The sequence below is a fragment of the Triturus cristatus genome, chromosome 6, assembly GCF_964204655.1.
Source record: "Triturus cristatus chromosome 6, aTriCri1.1, whole genome shotgun sequence".
Lineage (NCBI taxonomy): Eukaryota > Metazoa > Chordata > Amphibia > Caudata > Salamandridae > Triturus > Triturus cristatus.
Window position 1 is genome coordinate 1,483,450,017 of NC_140589.1, and position 19,893 is coordinate 1,483,469,909.

The 19,893-nt window shown below is 44.1% G+C and overlaps 1 protein-coding gene across 1 annotated transcript in view; it reads left to right on the forward strand.

Annotated features, from left to right (window-relative positions):
- EML6 (EMAP like 6) overlaps positions 1-19,893 on the forward strand; it is an 884,002-nt gene that overhangs the window by 738,021 nt on the left and 126,088 nt on the right. Inside the window, exon 31 of the mRNA XM_085612599.1 lies at positions 12,454-12,627. Within this exon, the coding sequence (XP_085468725.1) occupies positions 12,454-12,627 (174 nt within the window). The remainder of the gene's footprint in view (positions 1-12,453; positions 12,628-19,893) is intronic.

A 19,893-nucleotide genomic window follows, 5' to 3' on the forward strand; every position in this document is an offset into this window, starting at 1 on the left:
GCCAACACATGGCATTATTGCAAGTTTGTCTGTGAAAGGTTTATAAGGGGTCTATAAACAGTTGGAAATAACAAGTAAATTAGATGTATTAGAGAGAAACAGGTAGCCAACCATATATGTTATGTAACCATATCTGCTGTCATTGTTTGAGAGAAAGAGACAATTCCACATTATAATAGTTTTAAATTGTCTGTAAACTAGAAATGGTATTGGAAAATACGTTTGTGTGGACTTTAGCAGCACCAAGACCAGATCTAACAAATACATTTAAACACAATTAAATTTCAGTAATCTTTGCAATAGGTAAAACATTAGTTAGTGAATAAAGATTAGAATTGTAGAAACAGAGAATATATACTTTCTCCAGATAGCTGTAAAAAATGAAAAGGCATTACCTTGACTTATATCAGCTACATAAAAAATTCCAGCATTCTTCCTGGATTTCCAGTATGTGATGTTATGCGTCAGTTTGATTGTTTGATTTAACCACAAAGAACCTTTCTTAGAGTATTCGATACTGTATGATATAACGCATCATAATTCAAAAGAGCTCTCTTTGTAGCTTTAATAATTGGACAGTTTATGACCATTTTTTTTTATTAGAAACTGTCAGAATTGCTGGCAGTGGATATGGTTTCACAATATTTTCTAAAATTCTGTCACTTAGGGATATTTGTAGTTTTGCTAGATTGAAACCATAAGGATTCTAGACATACATTGAAAGCGGTATGATAATCATTAAAAGGTAATCTGCCAATATCTTTAGTGCATTTAAGTTTGGAACAGCTCATTCTAGGACTTTAGTGATTTCAAATAAAAATGGATATATAATTTTGCAGGTTTCTATAAAATATACTGGGGAAAAAACAATGGTAACATGGATAGGAAGTATAAAATCTGAGGAACAGTAACCATTTTAATTGGTTGAAATCTATCCCACTAATTTAAATGAAGAGTGGGCAATTTCTCAGGTTAATTTCTAATTTTTAGAAATAATATACTTACTGTTACATTTCAATGTGATTTGTGTGATATTAGCAAAACGTACTCCTAACTATTTAATTTTATTCTGACACCAAATAATGTAATACTGATTGATCATAGTTGGTGTACAATGAATAATCAATGGTAAACATTTTATTTAGATTTTAAGTATAGCCAGAAACCATTGCATAATTATTGCTTATCTGTAATATATCAGCTATAGAAATAACCTGATCAGAGCCAAATAATGAAACATCAGCATATTCTAATAGTTTAACTATGGCATTTCCAATAACAATGCCTTTAAAATGTGGGGAAGATCTGAGAAGACTCTGGAGAGGTTCGATAGCTAAGAGGAAAAGAAGGGGGAAAGAGGATATCCTTATTTAGTGTCTCTAAATAGATAGAAGACGTCAGATGAGTGACCATTAATGAAAAGATAGGCAAAAAGATGAGTGTTTAAAGTATTAACCATATCAATAAAATTGTGACTAACATTACAGCAATTCATAACATGAAATAAAAATTGCAAATGAACTGTGTTCTGTCTAACAAGAATGAAAGAGATTTAGAAGGGTGAAATTTCGAAAGCAGATCTAATAAAGGGTCTATTAAAATTTTAAAATCGCCTCCAACTATCATCAAGACATTAACTAATTTAAGGATTTCAGTAGTTGTTCTTTTCCAAAAAAGAAGGGTCATCTATTGTGGTAGCATAAATATATTTATTTAAAAAAAATATATATATTATTGACATTTTCGAACAAACAGGTTATAGTACATTGCAACAAGCCAGCATAATATCGACCAATATGGGAGCACAGAAAAACACAGTCTCAATAATACACATTTCCTAATAGCGACATACACTTCGTCAGCCCACCACTAGCGGAAGGATTGACGTTCAATATCCATCTAGATAGTCACACGAGTCAGCAAGCCTTAGCAACAAAATAATAGTACGGTACTTAGTACCTCAGGGAGGGCCAATAATATATTCGTACATCACTCTCCTCACCACGTTTGTACGGGCTACAACAGGTAGACATATTCTAGAGGCAATGGGAGGACAAGGTCACATCATGACAGTGGTACAGTCTGAGTGTCGCCCATGGCTGGTACCACATTCGATGTCTACTGATTTTGGATCCAGTTCAGAAATGGTTCCCATATATTATGAGGTCTGGAAGAGGGCGGCATTAGTTCCCAAAATGTGCTCAATTGCGTGTGTCTGTAAGTGACGTCCCTAACCCATTCTTTTATGGAGGGCACCTGTCTCCTGCCCCAGTGGATTGCAACCTGTCTCTTCGCAAACAGTAATAGGAGTGCATGCAGCTTACGCATCTTGGGCGGAGTATCCTTAACATACCCTAAGAGACCAAGAACAGGGGATGGGGCCAGTGATACGTCTAGTATGTGATTTACTGAATCAAAAACTAGGAGCCAGAATTCAGCTATTTTGGAACAGTCCCATGCGACATGTAAATATGTGGCCGGGGTGTATCCGCAGCGCCAACAACTATCAGTCTCTCTTATACCCATACAATGGAGGCTCACTGGTGTTCTATAAAATCTATGTAGATATTTAAAATGGATCAACCTCAGCTTGTAATTCGGAGAGAGTTTGGTGAGTTGCCCACAACAGAATTCCCATTGGGCCTCGGTCAAAGGTGTCTCGAGGTCGTCATTCCAGTGTCTAAAGGATTTAGGTACCACCAACGGGGCAGTGTTCTGCATGTGGGTATACAAGTGCATAATGAGTTTACGGGGAGACGGAGATTTTAGCAAGTTTTCCAGTGCAGGCAGGGGTGGCGGTGCCTTCGGGAATCCCTCCCAAAGGGCTCGGCATGCTGCGCGCATCCTGTGATATAGAAAGAGCTCCGTGAATGTCACCGTTTGAACCTCAGCTGCCTCGGGGGCGGGGGGTCTGAACTCATTTCCTGGGTATAAGTCAGCGAAAGTTTGAAGTTGCATCTTCTGGGCCAGTGACTTGCTTATACTATCCCGTATGCAAGGCAGCATTGGGTTTTGCGGCAAAGGAATGGAAGGGGTGTATAACCCCGGAAATCATGCCCTTTTACGCAGCTTATCCCATGCCCAACATAGTGTTCCAGCAGAATCTATGTCTCCACGAGGACGGCGTGCTTTTTGATATAGTGCCACTTTAAGTGGGACAGGGGCCATCACATCGGTCTCGACCGCCACATGTGGCTGGAAGGGGGTCGGGTGTGCCCAATAATGTAAAAATTGTGCCTGAGCGCATAATGCATAGAGCTGCATATCTAGAGCCCCCAAACCGCCCTGCCGCAATGGGAGAGTCAGTAGGTCCCAGGAGGTTCTGGCTTGACCCCCCGCCCACACCAAGGAAACCAGCTGAGACTTCAAGGAATTAAAAAAATTCCGAGTGAGTGGGACCGGTATATTGATGAATAAATACAGGAACTTTGGTAAGACAACCATTTTAGCCAATGCGATCTTGCCGGCCAGCGACAATGGCAACCTGGACCACACCTTCACCTTATCCCCCAGCCACATGACAGCTCGGCCATAGTTCAATCTCCACACCTCCTGTGTGTCTCGGCTTATCCAAACCCCTAAATATTTAACCGCTTCCACTTCCCACCTCAAGGGGAACTCCGATGTCACCGGGGGGGCGGGGTACCGTCAGTCAGCGGAGAGATCACCAATTTAGCCCAGTTTATAAATACACCAGCTAGCCCGCCAAAGCGAATTAATTCCCTCAAAAGGGGATCTAAGTTCTCTTCTGGGTTAATAATGTAGAGAGTGACATCATCTGCATATAAGGAAATGAGTAGGCTTCGAGAACTGAACCCAATTCCCCGTGCAGTGTGGTGTTGTCGGATGCGAGCAGCCAGGGGCTCCATCGCAGTCGCACAGAGCAAAGGAGACAACGGACACCTCTGTCTAGTGCCTCGCGAAATTGGAAATGGATCAGAAAGCAAACCATTCACCTGTATGCATGCGCTTGGTAATGTATATAACAGCCTGATTCGGTTTATAAAGAGCGGGCTAAATCCCATACGCCCTAATATCGAGAAGAGGTATGGCCATGCGAGCGTATCAAACGCTTTAGAGGCGTCTAAAAACACGACCGCGGCTCGCACGTCTGGGTGTAGATAGTGTAACACCAAGAAAATTGTCCTTAAATTATGAGATGTTGATCTCCCCGGGATAAACCCCGACTGATCGGGAAGCACTATAATTGGCAGCAAGGGCTGCAGTCTATTAGCAATTAATTTGGCAAGGATCTTAACATCCACATTAAGTCCAGCTCCTCCTCTGACTTCCCAGGTTTGGGGAGCGTGATTATTATCTCCTCCCTCATGGACTGGGGTAGCACCCCCTCCTCCAGCGTCTCCTCATAAATTGCTAACATTTTGGGTGCCAGTTCCTCGTAATATGTTTTATAGAAGGACGTGGTCAGGCCATCAGGCCCAGGGGCTTTACCTAGGGGCAGGCTTTTAATAACCTGGGCCACATCTTCCGCCATAAATGGGAGATCCATGTATTCTCTATGGGTGTTGTTGAACCAGACCAATGCTAGTGACTCAAGAAAGTTCTGCAACTCCTCAGTGCACTGCCCTAGCCTAGTAGTATATAAACAGGAGTAGAATGTAGAGAACTCAGTTAAGACTTTCTCATGGCCTCTAACAATGTCACCGTGCGGGCTTCGTATTTCATGGATGAATGTAGCTGACCTAGATGGTTTAATCATACCAGCCAGTGTGCGACCCGGTCTGTCCCCCTCGCCATACCTACGCGCCTCAGCATATTTCCCCCAAAACTTTGCTTCACGTTGAGCCTCCTCAGCAAAATAACAGTTTAGCTTTCAGGGTTTGCGCAATGAGGGGTTCGTTTGTGGAGTCGAATTGTTCCTCAAGTTTTTTTATCTGGGTCTCCAGAGACGAGATCGTATCTCGGATAGCCTTTAACACTCCTGCCTGCCTAGCAATACACTGGCCCCTGATCACTACTTTAAATGCCTCCCAGAGCGAGGCTTCGGTAGTCACTGAGCCCGTATTATTGGCAAAGTAGTCGATAATGTCCGTTCTTATCTCTTCCTTGAAGGCTTCGTCCATTAGGGCATGCGGCGGGAGGCGCCAGGTAATGGCATGGGGAAGCGACCCCAGGAGCGACAGTCGTAGCAAACACGAGGCGTGATCAGACAGGGAGCGCGGCTGATACAAAACATCGGTAGTCCAAGCAGCAACATCTCTAGACACCAACCAGAAGTCTAGGCGGGACCAAGCGCTGTGGTGATCAGATATACATGTACCCTCTTTCACTAGGGGATGCCTGCTGCGCCATACATCTACTAAATTCCCTTCTGTGATTATAGCCTTCAGGGCAACGCTGGCAGCCGGGTGCAAGGAACGGGCCGCACCTTTCCTGTCTATGGCATCATCTAGGATTGCATTAAAATCCCCACCCCACAGTATTGTATCACAACCAGTCATTTTGATTCTAGACCAAATATCCTGGAAGAAATCAGGGGAAATCAACATTCGGACCATAAATGGCCACAACTACCAGGGAAATCCCTCCCAGCACCCCACGGATAAGGACAAATCGCCCCTCGGGATCTTTGTGTACCTCTCCCTCCTGCCAATCCACCCCCCTTTTAACCAGCACAGCCACTCCTCGGGCATAGTAGAGTACACATGTCTCCACCTGTTGTGCCTCAACCTCTGTGATGGTGTAACATTTAAGTGCGTCTCCTGCAATAAACATATATCTACGTTGTGTCTGGATAAGTAAGTATGCACAAGTCTATATTTCCTGCCATCATTCAACCCTCTAATGTTCCACGTAAGAAGATTTAGTGTCGCAGCGTGTACATGTCCACAACGTACCAATCAATGTGGAGTAGGCGTCGGAAGTGCATTAATTCCCAATCATGGGCTGTGTACTCTGACCAACATCGCGCAATCGTACCGGCATTGAACAAATAAACAATCCCTGCCCACCACCCGCCTCCCACTCCAACCCCCCAATCAGGTTGCAGAATACCCCCCACCAAAACAAACTGAAACACAATAGTCTTCTTAATGGTAAAGGGAAACTTCCCATGGGGCGTAGTGGTACTAGCAATCTCCCCTGTTCTCACAGGGTGGCTGGGAGTACTGCAGCATGCGTTACAAGCCCTCTCCAACATCCCATAACAATCTAAATGCCAAATCGTTGTGTAAGACGAAACCCACATCCGCAGGCTCAATAGTTACCACTTGGATCTGCAATTTTAGCAGTGCGACCACTCAGTTCGGAGATCTGTAAAGCACCCAAGTCAATCATTATCGCTAAGGTGACCAGTCCCAGATGCCACTGCACCATGAGAATCTTTATTCTTCTTCCCACCAACATGTTTGACGAACTTCAAGGCGGACTTTGCATCTGTAAAGTAATGAGCGGTACCATCGTACGAGACTTTCAGTTTGGCAGGATAGAGCAAGGAGTAAGGAATTTGCGCCTGCAGAAGGATGCGCTTAGTTGGTAAGAATTCGCGCCCCGCCGCCTGTACACCCGGGGTAAAGTCTGGGTAGAACGAAATAGTGTTGCCCTTATGTGACACTTGACTTTTTTCCCTTGCCAAGCGCAGGATGATGTCTCTGTCCTGATAATTCAACAATTTGGCCAATATCGGCCGAGGTGGTGCCCCTACTGGGGGTTTCGGGCCTAAGGACCTATGTGCTCTCTCCAGCACGAAGACAGGGGACAGGTGAGGGTCGAACAGTTCATGTAGTAGGTCTGTCACATAGGACTCCATCTTGGATATGGCGATAGTTTCCGGGATGCCTGTAATACGTAAGTTGTTTCTATGTGACCTCGCCTCCAAGTCGTCGTTCTTGGCGCGGATAACACCTAGGAGCTTGTCCATATTCAGTAACTGTTCTTTGGTCCCCACCTGAAATTTGTTGAACTCGGTTTGGCGGTTTTCTAGGACATCGAGGTGAGTCTCATGCACAGCCACCTGTGTCTTGACCGAGTCCAGCTGCGTAGTAAGGGTATCTAACTTGGAATCGATGTTTCTTAGGCTCAAGCGTATTTCCAACATGAGGGTGCGCAGATCCTCACCTTGATCCGCCACGTGCAGGTCCTGTTGGTCGTCCGATTGCGCATCAGAAGCTGGTTCAGTTTGGCGCGTAGATCGTTTGTCGAAGGTAAGCTTCAGCTGCTTGGCGTCCTGCTTACCCATGTTGTAGAGGCAATCAGGATAATGTAAACCGTGAGGACACTCAGAGCGTATCCAGCACTCTCAATCGGCTTACCAAACCAGCGCCGGCGTCTTCAGCTACTGAGGTCTCCTCTACGTCTATCATCACCTAAGATACCCAGCACCACGCGCCACAATGCATGCCCCCATCAGTACCTCAGTAGCATGCTCCACACGCCTGCCTGTCCCAAGTGATCCACTGCTGACTGATAATATTCACAAATAGCAGCAACACGTAAAGACCAACATGGGAGTATACAAACACAGGATACAAGGAGTTGCTCAGCTGAGGTTGTGTAGGTCAGCAGGGATATCGCCGCGGGGGGGCCTCAAAGCAGGCATCAGTAGCCAGTCATGCCCCAAAGTGCGTCACTAGTGGCAATTTCAACCAAATAATAAGGGATTCCCCGCCCGCACATCCACAAGGTGCAACGCGGCCAAAACTCCCTCAGTTCCGCAGTGAAGGCGCCTCACCGACGTCGGTAGCACTTCTCCCACCGCAGTGTATGGTGTCAGATGTTGAATGAGCCACACAATCACCCCCTCATAATTTGTGGCAGCGGGCAATGGACAAGGAGTTCAGGCAGTAGAAGGAGCAAGTTAAAGGAGCGGAGGCACAAGCCGTTCCCGTGTCACCCACCGTAGCTGCAGCAAAGTGAGTCCATAAAATGGTGGCGGCGGGTCCGTACAGGCGTAGGGAACGATCTCCTCACCTTGCACACACCTATCGGGCAGCAGCAAGGGGGGGGGGGGTGTTCACTGCGAGTCTCTCCGGCACTCGCGGCTCTCTCAAGCAAAGCACGCACCTCCGATGGCGTTGCACACCATGGACTGTCACCCGCACTCCCGTTCCACGGCCTGTAGTCTCACTGCAGCCTCGGACTCGATTTTCGGGCAGCCCGCATGAAGCACTCCCAGGGGATGTGAGCAGCACAGGCAGCCGGTATTCTGCACAAATCCGCCCCAGATTGCCTGCGGACTCCGAATTTGGCACCGATCTGATCCGCTGTATGTCAGCAGGCTAGGGACGTCAGTCTTAGGCTCGCCACCACACCATTTGTGAGGATTTCAACAGGATTTCGATCCCAGACGGCGGAGCGCACCCAAAGAGCGGCCATTCCGCTGCTCGGCAAACCACGCCCCCGTGGTAGCATAAATGTTAACCAAATGCAAGGTAGTGTTATCCGTCGCAACTCTGACACACACATATTTGCTACTAGTATCACAACACTTATGCAAAACTATGAATGGAATATTCTTTGAAATAAGCATTGTAATGCCACTCTTTTTTCCAGTTGTTGAAATTGATGTCAGCTGTATGACGATATAAGTACTTGCTAATTTCCTTATGCTTAACTGGATGCCTAAGCCCCTTCACATTAAAAGGTGCAATTTTGAGAAGTAGAGGGCATAGATAATGTAGATATTTGAAAAATTAAAAGAAAATTTGATAGATGCAAGAAGAAGAAAGTAAAACATGGATAAAAAACAAACAATACACATAACATAGATAAACACAAGAAAAAATTTACCAGCCTCAAGTAAATAATATAGATAAAGCGATTCTCATCAGATCAGGGGAGCTGTGAAGGGAATCCACCTGCTTGATCATCCATGTGAGTAGGATAGTGTTGATCAATAAAATCAATAACATCCTGTGGAGAGCTGAAGGATTTAGTTGTACCATCTTTCCAAATCATCATAACTGAAGTGTCAAATAGGCCATACTTATATTAAGTGTCTTTGAGGTGAGGTCAAAGAGAGGGACTTTGTTTCTGTATGGCAACATTTTCGTTCACAAACTCTTGATGGATGCAAATTTTCTTTACCTATTTCATTAACTAACTGTGATGATATTTCACATGCAGCTTTCCTGCTCATTACGAGATGATGATAATGTAGCACTTTAAAGATAACTTGACAAGATTTGGACTGGTGACCTTTGCTATAAGATACAATTTGATGAGTTTTATCAATCACAAAATGTTCCATGAATCTAATGGTGCAAATAAGAACATTAGTTCTTACTATCAATATTTCCAGGTAGATTGAAAATTCTGAGATTGTATTGTCTATTATGAGCCTCTAAATTTAAGAGAGATTTAGAAAGAGGAGGAACTTTAGAGAGTGTGTGTGTCATTTGGTCAATTTTAATTCGAATGTCTCTAATTTTACATTTGTTGACAGAGACCTTAATGGAAAGGCCAACAATTGTTGAATTGTTTAATATCAAGAATTCTACCATCGGTGTTATTGCGAACTGCCTGAATCTCTTCAAGAATTTTGTTCAAGGAAGTTTCTTGTATTTCCACAGCTTTAGCCTTGCAAGGAGCAGGGGAAGTCACCTGCTTTCTTTTATTGGCAGAAATATGAGTGGTTTTATTTTCATTTGACATATTTATTTCACCCATAAAATCCAAACAACCAAATAATGAGTTTAGGTTAATAAAATAAGTGGAGAAAATTAAGTCTACTCATATTTTGATGAAAGGTTGTGCATCCCACCCTTCAAAGAAAGTAGGCAGGCCAGCACACCCTCACCTTAACTACTGGTGTACACTTCGGAAAGCAGCATTCTTACTTGCAGTAAAATCCACAAAAACGAAGCCTGGAAAACAAGCACAACCTCCACGAAAACAGATGGTGCCTGTTCAGAGCCTCATAATCACAAAGAGGATTGTCAATGAGGCGGTTAGGCTGAGCATAAAGCGCCGCGTGTATCCTGGGCATTTGCCACCAAAGTCCATGTTCCAGGCGCGTGTAACGACTTATTTTGTAGGACCAAATACAAGCGAGAGAGAACTAGTAACTCGGAATGTTTTAGGCACGCTCATGTTCTTATTAGTAGTCTGCCACTACCCCACAGGATTGTTATCAGTGTCACCTGAAGAACTAGATGATGAACATAACAGCTTGAAACAACCACAGAAAATCTATTTTTTTTTACCTCTTACCTGCTGCTTGTTCCCTTTACGTTATGGGCTTCTTGCATTATCAAAGTTCGATCTGAATTAACGCATGCTACAGTTTGAGGAGATAACCTTCTCATAATGTGTGCCTCATTCTAAAATAGTAGGGTAGTGAGGGAGCCTAAAATTCCATTGGTATACGAAAAATAGGTATGCTGGGGTCATGGGGCACTTATTTTCTTCCCCAGTGATTTCCATTGCATGATTTGCATGTTTCTGTTCTGGTAAGCAAATCCTTTTCGCTTGTCATGTGCTGAATGATTATTAAATGATTCAAATAAAATATAAAATCTTCAAAAAACACTTACATACACGGAACAAGCCCTTGGCAAGCGTGAAACTTTAACAAGGAGGCCCATCAGAACAATTTGTATGAAGTACAAGGCACGAATAAATATACTGTATTGCAAGTGTTGTGTGGGGAATATTTGTGTCTGCATTTTTGTATATAATTTGGGTTGAGCACTAAAGTTAAAATATGTAATTATTTTAGTAGAGAGTTTGAATTGTATGTCCTCTTGTTAGATTCTTCCATTCTGAGGTAGTATTTGTGTTCAGATATACCCTGCAATGTCAAGAACCATGTCCAAACTAATTTTGCTGATTGGGATGTGATGGAAAAGAAATACATTGTTTAATTCCTATACAGCCATTGTTGTAGCCTAAATACATTTGGAATCCTTTTGAAAAAAAATATTTTTAATTAGCCGAGAGAGGAATATCTGCAATGAATGTGACATTATTTAAATTATCATTTTTTAAATTTCTAAAATTTGGTATTCTCTTCTTTTATGTTACGTAACTCAATATGTCGCCCGCCTAATATCTTTTTAGCTGATTTTTGGCAAGCTCTCCACACAAACGTTTGGTTGTTTTTGGTTGTAAAAAGCATAGAAAATGATGAGTAAATTTCTGTTTCTGTAAGGGCCGTATGAACAGTCACAAGGACCATTGTTGTATAATTTGGGGCTATCATTAGGAACAATGATAGTGGCCTTGCTAAACTATCCATGTTATCATTACTAGTCCCCATCACTGCTCTTCCCCCAGACAGGCATTCAGTGGCAACCACAGGTAGTTAAATAAGCTGATAGATCTCGTTATCTGAGAAAGAGTTAGTGGCTGGTAGACAAGCTCAATTAATTTGGCTATTTAGCAGCTGCATTCTTGTATTCTACTGAAATATCATGGGTGGTGTTTGATCATAGTCTATTTTCACAGCCAGTTCAAAGTAAGTTTTCCTGTTTGTAGTGACACTATACTGTGGTCCAATTCTGAACTTTCTGTGCACCTAAATCTTTTTTTGGTGTTTTAGAAAAAAAACATCAGTGGGTGAAAATCACAGATCTTAATTTTTACAATTGGGATCTGGATCTGCAGACATTTAAAACCAAAGATATAGCTTAGTAATACAAAGCAAATTTCCAGTTTGGTGGAATGTGCACATATAAAGCTTAAGGTTATGGGCTGAAATGGGTGTTCCCAGGAGAAGAGATAACAGAGTAGATTTCTCCATTTGATTTACACTTTTTTTGTCCTCCTGAACAATAGCAAAAGCATCATTTATGAACATAAGAGCTCTCATTAGATATTCCATTCTCTCTGGTCGTGACATACAGTATCATAAGCCTTTCATTTACTACAGCATCACTCGTGCCTGGTGCAGTGTACGCCAAACTGCATGACTGTCGATTTCATAAGTGTTTTAATGCAATTTATAAAACACTATTTACTTGTCTGTAAAAATATGTTTATTTTTGCTAACTCATTTCCATTTTCAAGAAATATATTTTGTACTTTTGGTGCTGTGTTTTGGCATTAGGCGCATGTCTTATTTTAGCTATTTATTTCACTCAATGCTTACTCATTTGCCATTGCTCTCACGATGCAGGTGATATCACAGAATTTACAGGTAAGGATTTTCTCACACCATTGAGTGTTGTAGACTGTTTTCTTCTCGTCTGCTCAACTGGATTGTGTGAAAATGGTGCATTACCGGTGACTGTATCTGCTTGAAATGGAGATACATGCCATTGTTCACAGCACATTTTATTTTGCATGAAATCTGCCATTAGTATCTCACTATTCAACCACAAGTAGTCGCATTCCATACACCCCAGAAACCACCACATGCTTCCTCAGCTGTTATTAGGTGGCAATAGGCTGCACTGCACCATCTCCAGTACTATATTAAAATGTTTTACATTTTGCTATTTGTTCTGATTATGGAATTTGTAATGGCTTTTTTCATCCTGGATCAAACTGTAGGTACAACGCCTTCTATTCATGTTTGGGATGCAATGAATAAGCAGACTCTCTCCATTCTGCGCTGCTGCCATACCAAAGGAGTGGGCTATATTAACTTTAGTGCTACAGGGAAGCTGCTGGCCTCTGTGGGAGTTGATGCAGAACATACTATCACAGTGTGGCGGTGGCAAGAAGGTAAGCTGAGATTTGCTGCAATAGTTTTATTCAAATTAGGATACAATTACAATAGAATTTTGAGCCATGGTTTCAAGGCGGTGGGTGTATATGGTGAATAATTCTGTTTACTTATTGCAGTTTTGGAAGTGACGCACATCTTAAGTGTTAGAACAAATCTAGCATGCAAATAAAATGTCATTATAAAAATACCATTGAGGTTGATTTTTCGGGTAACAGCGTATCAGTAGTATAAAGACGAACATGCTGTCTTCCTCTCAAAACCTGTCTTACCGGAAACTGAAAAAACTCAAATCACTTGAATTTTAGGTTGATTCAAGATTCATCAAACTATCAGACATTTACGTGGCTCCAAGTTGAATTGGTTCATTGTTAAATCTGACTTCCTGGGTTTGTGGTGGGATGGAAAAGTCCTTGCATAGTAACAGACGTGCACCTTAGCCCAGAGTTCCCCAGCTGCATGTAGATCTGGAACCCTGGTTATAAAATTGGTTATGCAACATACATGGATCATGCGTGTGTGCCATGACCTAGTCCTACCTTGATGGACTGCAATTTACCATAAATCGGGGAGGAAGTCAAAAGCACTTCTATAAGAATGGGTAAGGCTACTGCACTCAGCCAGAGTTGCGGAATACGAGTGTGGACATGGCAGCTCATCTGTTTATTGAACTGTAGAATGGCCGAACTCCATCCTGTGTCATAGTAGTGGAGCTTACCGGCTCACACTGCTTGAGTTCTGGGGCTGTATGCACAACTCGCTTGGTCTTCATGAGAGGAATGTAGTGCATTGAAGCATGCACATGTTTGTGTGTTAGACACTGCATGTATGTGTGCCTGTGTGAGTACATAACAAGGAGGCAGTGGGTTCAATTTTGGGAAGCTGACCCTAAGATTGAGGTGTGGACTGCAGAGCCACACAGAAGATGTAGATTGCTGACATTTCTGGGACTTCAGGGGAGATATTAACTGGGGCATGGGAGCAGGAGCAGAGCATTCCCTGTGGACATCGAAAATACTTTATGATTCAGAAATGGTGCTGTGGAGGGAGGCCACACACTACAGGAACACAGAATCATAAAAGATGGGAGGCTTAAACCTTTGAATGTTTGAGAGGCATATTTTGCCAGAGGCTGACACCCAGGTGTAACCCTTGGCTGAATCCATGGCCTTAGGTCAGGTGCAACCCCTGCTGGGGCAGACAGGCCTGTGAACACAGACCAGAGCCAAGGAGTGGACACTTCAGAGAGCCTCATTCCCAAAACACTAATTTCAAAGGAGCCAGGTCCTAAATCACATTTGTGTCTGCAAATATTGTTACAAAATGTAAAGCTAAATACCCACTTGTTGCTTAGAGCAATGACAAGATCACCATGGCCTGAGATGCTGCAACAAGGGGTTGAGGACTGCTGGTCTCCCAGCTGACCAGTGGGATACTGGCCAGGATGCCAAGAACACTTGTCGTGAGTTTGGAGCAACAGCCCGCCTGGCGCAGTGCGCTGATGGCCATTTGAGTGTGTGTTGTGGGCCATTGCCCAGAGACATCGGTGGGGCCATATCCTGTTAGAACAGTATGAGGACCATCATTGTCGAAGAATTGGGCCACTGCCCAAGTGCTTTGTTGGCGCCATCATCCAAAGAATCAAGCAAACTTGGGAGACCTGCTTGAATTTGGGGCTGCCACCTGCGACACTGTGTGTGCATCACCGAGCCCAAGGAGCCCGGGAGCTGCTTACCTGCCGTCGGCTGCCATACTGCCCTGCTGAGAAGGATTCTGCAGGAGTGGAAGTCTATTGCCTTCCCGCTGGACCGCCTACTCCTTTCGAAGGGGTCCTCCACTGCCAGAGAAGGGTCCTGTGTCACTGGAGACCGCAGGCAAGACCAGGGGCAGGGCCTCAGACGTCAACGCGTCAGGAGCCGCCCACACTGCCGACGTTCCTCCCAGCGCCACTACGTGCCTACTTAGAGCCGCTGGGGTTCCTGCTGCACAGGAGACCGCAGTCAATACCAGGGGTAGGACTCTAAGCCCCAGACTTCAACGCAGCAGTATCCACCCACACGGTCAACGTTCCTCCCAGCGCCAGGAGGTGCCTACTTAGAGCTGCGGTGTTACCGCTGCACTGGAGACCGCAAGCAATACCAGGGGCAGGACTCTAAGCCCCAGACTTCAACGTGGCAGGAGCCGCCCACACCACTGACGTTCCTCCCAGCGCCAGGAGATGCTTACTTAAAGCCGTGGGGGTTCACGCTGCACAGGAAATCGCAAACAATACAGGGGCAGGACTCCAAGCCCCAGACTTCAACAATACAGGAGCCGCCCACACCACCAACGTTCCTCCCAGAGTCAGAAGATGCCCACTTACTGCCCCTGGGGTTCCCGCTGCGCGGGAGACTGTAAGCAATACCCGGTGGCAGGACTCCAATCCCCAGATTTCAATGCAAGGCTAACTGCGGGGACAGACTAATCGCAATTTACCTGACAAAACTCATGTGGTAATGGGTGAGATGTTTGTTCTTCCGATTTAGGACAGGCACTGTCAATTATATGTTATGCTTCAACCTAGGATTTCATGAAGATTTGTACTCCACCATATGCCCATGTAATGGGAGTTTAGGCCAATCGCTGCTACACTTTTCATTCTTCTGTGGTTTTCATTTTACTTACACTAAAATAATTTTACTTCCCCTGATCAAAAGGATTGCTACTAGTGATTATAGAGAAGTATGCAGGAATTTGCTTCAACTAATTGATGACAAAAGCATTTTCTCTGTGGGAATTTTCCTGAAAACTGCAGTGCGAGCCTGTATATCAATAGACGCAATCTAGCAGTGGCCTATAGATGGTTTAAAGTAAGGCACTACGTCCGAAACGCGTCATGCCTGCCTTGCTGCATTAAAAGTGCTTTCTTCCTGAAACCCCTCTGTGTCCCTCTGGTTCCTTCCTCGCGGAGAAATCTCTTTTGCCATATATTGCACGCTAGCCCCTGGCGTGCTCGGGGAATCCGCCTGTCATGCGGCTGGAGCCTCATGGGCAAATGCTGTCTCCAAGGGATTGGATCAAGCTCCGGCCCCTGCATCCAAGAAGGGCGAATTACCGCTATCACAGTCCGTGACTTCACAGAGAGATCAGCTGATTGTGGCGGAGTCTCCGGTACCACAAAACTTGGGTGTATTCGGTAAGGCATATGGGGACTCAGGAGAAGAGCATTTTCTGCACCATTGGAACTGGGATTATGTTTGTTTGCACACATTTACGCTTGGCAAGACATTAACCAGCGCTCACTATGAGATTAAAGGGGTCAATTCAAGACGCTTACCCAGATAGCCAAGATGGTGCTTTGTGGGATATGCAGTCCATCCAGGAGGGCTGCGGTGACGTCTCCAGTAATGATTTGACTCAGCTGGGCTCCACCCAATGGGAGCATGATTGAACACTTGTAAAGCTGTCTGATGCAATCTTCTGGCGACTATAGGCATATGATTAAGGCACTACTTCCGAAACGCGTCATGCCTGCCTTGCTGCATTAAAAGTGCTTTCTTCCTGAAACCCCGCTGTGTCCCTCTGGTTCCTTCCTTGCTGAGAAATCTCTTTTGCCATGGTTTAAAGTATATGTTCATGAATTTTAACTGTAATATTTGATATGGAATGTTAGTTTTTAATGCTTCTATGGGATTTAAGGACAGCTTTGTAGCAGATTAGAGAAAATTGAATTGAATTGAATATGCTAGGATAGCGCCAGGACATTTTAGCCATTAACATGGCGGCCCAAAGTAGGTTTTTGTTTTTAGGTTTAAAGAACCTGCGCCGCCCCATTCTTAAATTTGTATGCTTTGCTACTGGGAGTGGGCACCGTAAAATGTGATTTTGTTCTAAGTTTTATTCTTTTACTGTGTACTTTTATGGTTTCCTACGTGTAAACCGAATAAAGATAATAAATGAAAATGAAAAGTGTCACCGAAGGTACTCTGCCTCATGCCAGGCAGCAGCACTTCTATCCCAGTGCTGGAGCATCGAAGGGGACTGTTATATTGTTGCTACCACCATGGTCAAAAACCTTGAGCAGGGGCTCATTGAGATTTTGGAACTAAGTTGAGTTGTGCCGCATGTGGAAACTATGTGAGAGACTTACAGGCAATGAGTACGGACTTTGTGAACAGAAGCTTTGTGAACAGATGCAACATAAGGGGAGTTGCATCTGGGGAAAGTCACCTGACACACAATCTAGACACTTCAGAACAGAGGAATGGGCCTAGACGGGAGGTACTCTGTTGAACTGCAAGTTACTTTGTTGGTTTTTTACAGTGGTAAATTTGAACTTTTGTGTGTAATAAATACTTGTTTTCCATAAAACTCCGTATTGAGCTGGACCGGATTTATTGGGGCTGCTGGAGGACACGTTGAGTTGTGTGTTAACACCTATTATGACACTGTACCTCCCCCTCAAAAGCCTTGGACTGCTCGACCCGCGCTACCACTGAGAGTCAAGTGCTGACAAGGTAGTACTTGGCCCAGTTGCGCAGAGCTTATAGTAGGTTGTGCCCCAGGACAGCAGGGCTTAAAAGCCCTAATCACCAGGTAACCCCTAGCTGCCCTGTGGGCCACTGAAAGGGGCTCTGACAGTTTGCTTGTAAACACAAAATGTTTTTTGTTGACTGCACCATCAGGAAGGCACATTTAGGGGTCCTTATATCTCAAAGCAATTGGAATTCAATTATATATGTTAGACCTGTCAGTCTTAGGGTGGTCTTCCCCCAAACATTTTGCCTTTGTCCTCCATTTTTGCTAATCTCGTTTTTGCTGCCCATAAAACTGTACTTTACCACTGCTAACCTATACAAATGTGCATGTGCTCACTCCTTAAAACATGGTAACATTGGCTTATCGTCAATAGGCATATTCAATGTGCTTTGGCACTACATTTACCCAGGGCCTGAAAATTAAATGCTACTACTAAGCCTCCAGCACTTATTGTGCCGCCCACTTAAGTAGCCCTTTAAACATGTCTTAAGCCTGCCATTGCAGACTCTGTGTGAAGTTTTATACAATGGCATTTCTAACTGGCTTAATAAACCTTTGACCAGGCCCAAACATTCCTTTTTAATACATATTTCACCCCTAGGGTTGGCCCTGGTCAGTCCAGAAGGCAGGGAACTCGTTTTTCACTTCTGCAAGGCCTACCTCTCTCATAGGATAACATTGGAGTTACCTTATGACATTTAATAAGCTGTTACGTCCAAATGGGCACTGGTAACTAGTTCATGTTTGGTGTCTTTGGAATTGTAATTCAAAATCCTTGCTTATGGTAAAGTTGGAATTTTAAATTATAATTTTGAAAATGACACTTTTTGAAAGTTGACATTTTCTTGCTTTAGCCATTTAGTGTCTGCAGCCTGTCTCTGGGTCAGATGACCAGATGTTGTTGACATTTGGGCTTTGTGTATTTCTGCTAGACAGCGACACACAATAGAGAGCTTAGGTGTGCCTGGATGGTCCATCACTGGCAGGATGGGAGTTCGGAGCTGAACACAGCCCTACTTACACTTAAATAAGGCTGCATACCCCCTGTAGTTAGTCTGAAGCTGGTAGGGGAGACAGTAAGCCTATGCACTTTAAGGGGTAGCCTCTAGAAGCTTCTCCCACTTCAAAGGAGCGTCCAGTTATAAATATTGGACCTCATGCACCACCTCTTCAGTACACTTCTGGATCTGTGTATACTCTTCCAGGAAGAAGGACTGCTGTGCTGCCTGAAAGGACTGCCACTCAGCTGGACTACTGCTCCGAAGAACTGCTACCTTGCTGTGCTGACCTGCTGCCTGCCACCCTATGAGCTGGATGAGAAGGACTGGACCTGCATCTGTTGAACCCAAGATCTCTGAATGACTTCAAAGGTTAGTTGGCTGGCCTCCCGACTAGAGCCCAGGGACAGAAGGCTCCAACTATCCTTAAACCCAGCACGTGGATTCTGCCATCTATGAGTCCTAACCTTCGTTGTGGTGCCACCCCAGTCCTGGACCCTTGGAAGTGGGCCTAAAGATGTTCTACCAGCCCATCTGTGGACCCAGCAGAACTGACAGATCTCCTCTGCTGCACAAGGTGCAATACGGAGCATAACCAACGCATCGCCTCTGCTACGAGGGTTCCCTCAGTACAATGACTCTACATCGACTTTGCAGCCAGCATCGGAACCGCCACCTGTGGTACCTTGCAACGATCCACAACCAGAATTTAAGGCACTTTGGTTCAGTGGGCCTAACTGTGTCGCTGTAGCTGACCTGAACTCCATTGTAGTTGGCTTTAACTTTTGACTCTGTCCTGGGCCAGCGCAACCAGATATCCACAGCTGGCAATTTGTGCTTTTTGATGCATTGTTCTACTGATTGATTTTTTGTCATTTTGGGCTTGTTTTTTTTTTTTTTTTTAAATACTCTATTTTTCTTATCTGGTGTGGGATCCTTTTGTGCTGTGTTTTCACTGTGTTAATGTTTGAAGTGTTGCACAAATACTTTACACATTGCCTCTGAATTAAACCTGCATGCTATGTGCCAAGCTAGCCCGAGGGTTGAGCACAGGTTAATTTAGTGTTTGCTTGTGACTTCAATCTGACAAGGATTGTGGTTCCTGATTGAGCACAGTTTCACCCCACCCCCCCCCCCAACTAGTAGCCCAATTTCTTACACTATAGAAAACAGATTATGTACAACTGAATTTGAATTGGCTCAATATCTAAAGAGCTTTATTATCAGAATCCATTAAAACTCCTCTAGAGGTTCAACAGATCTAGTGAACCAAAAATAAGGTTCGACCCTATCACTACTAAAAACATAATTTTCATGATGTGACTATGATTAGAATATGCAGTCTATAAATTGACCTCCATTGGCCAATCTTTATGAGATACTCACTGCTTTTTTCGACATCTTTTAGCACTTATCAAATTCTAAGTATTATGTTAACAGCAATAGCAAGTACTGTAGGGAGTAGGTGTTACACTTGTGTTTCTAATCCACTTCTGTTCCCAATGTTCTAATATCATGAATGAATACAGACCTGTCGCTGTTGCCGGGGGCTAAGCCATTTGGTAACCTGAGTTTTGGCCTATAATGAGGGACAGGATCATTAACAACTGGTATAACCTGAGGCAGAAGGGCTATAAGGCTAGTAAAGCATTCCACCCTCTGACGGTAGAAATAACAAGCATTGGCATAGCCAATAGGTCTCGACTTTGGGACCTTATAAGTGTTTAGCCATGCAACAGTTGATGTTGT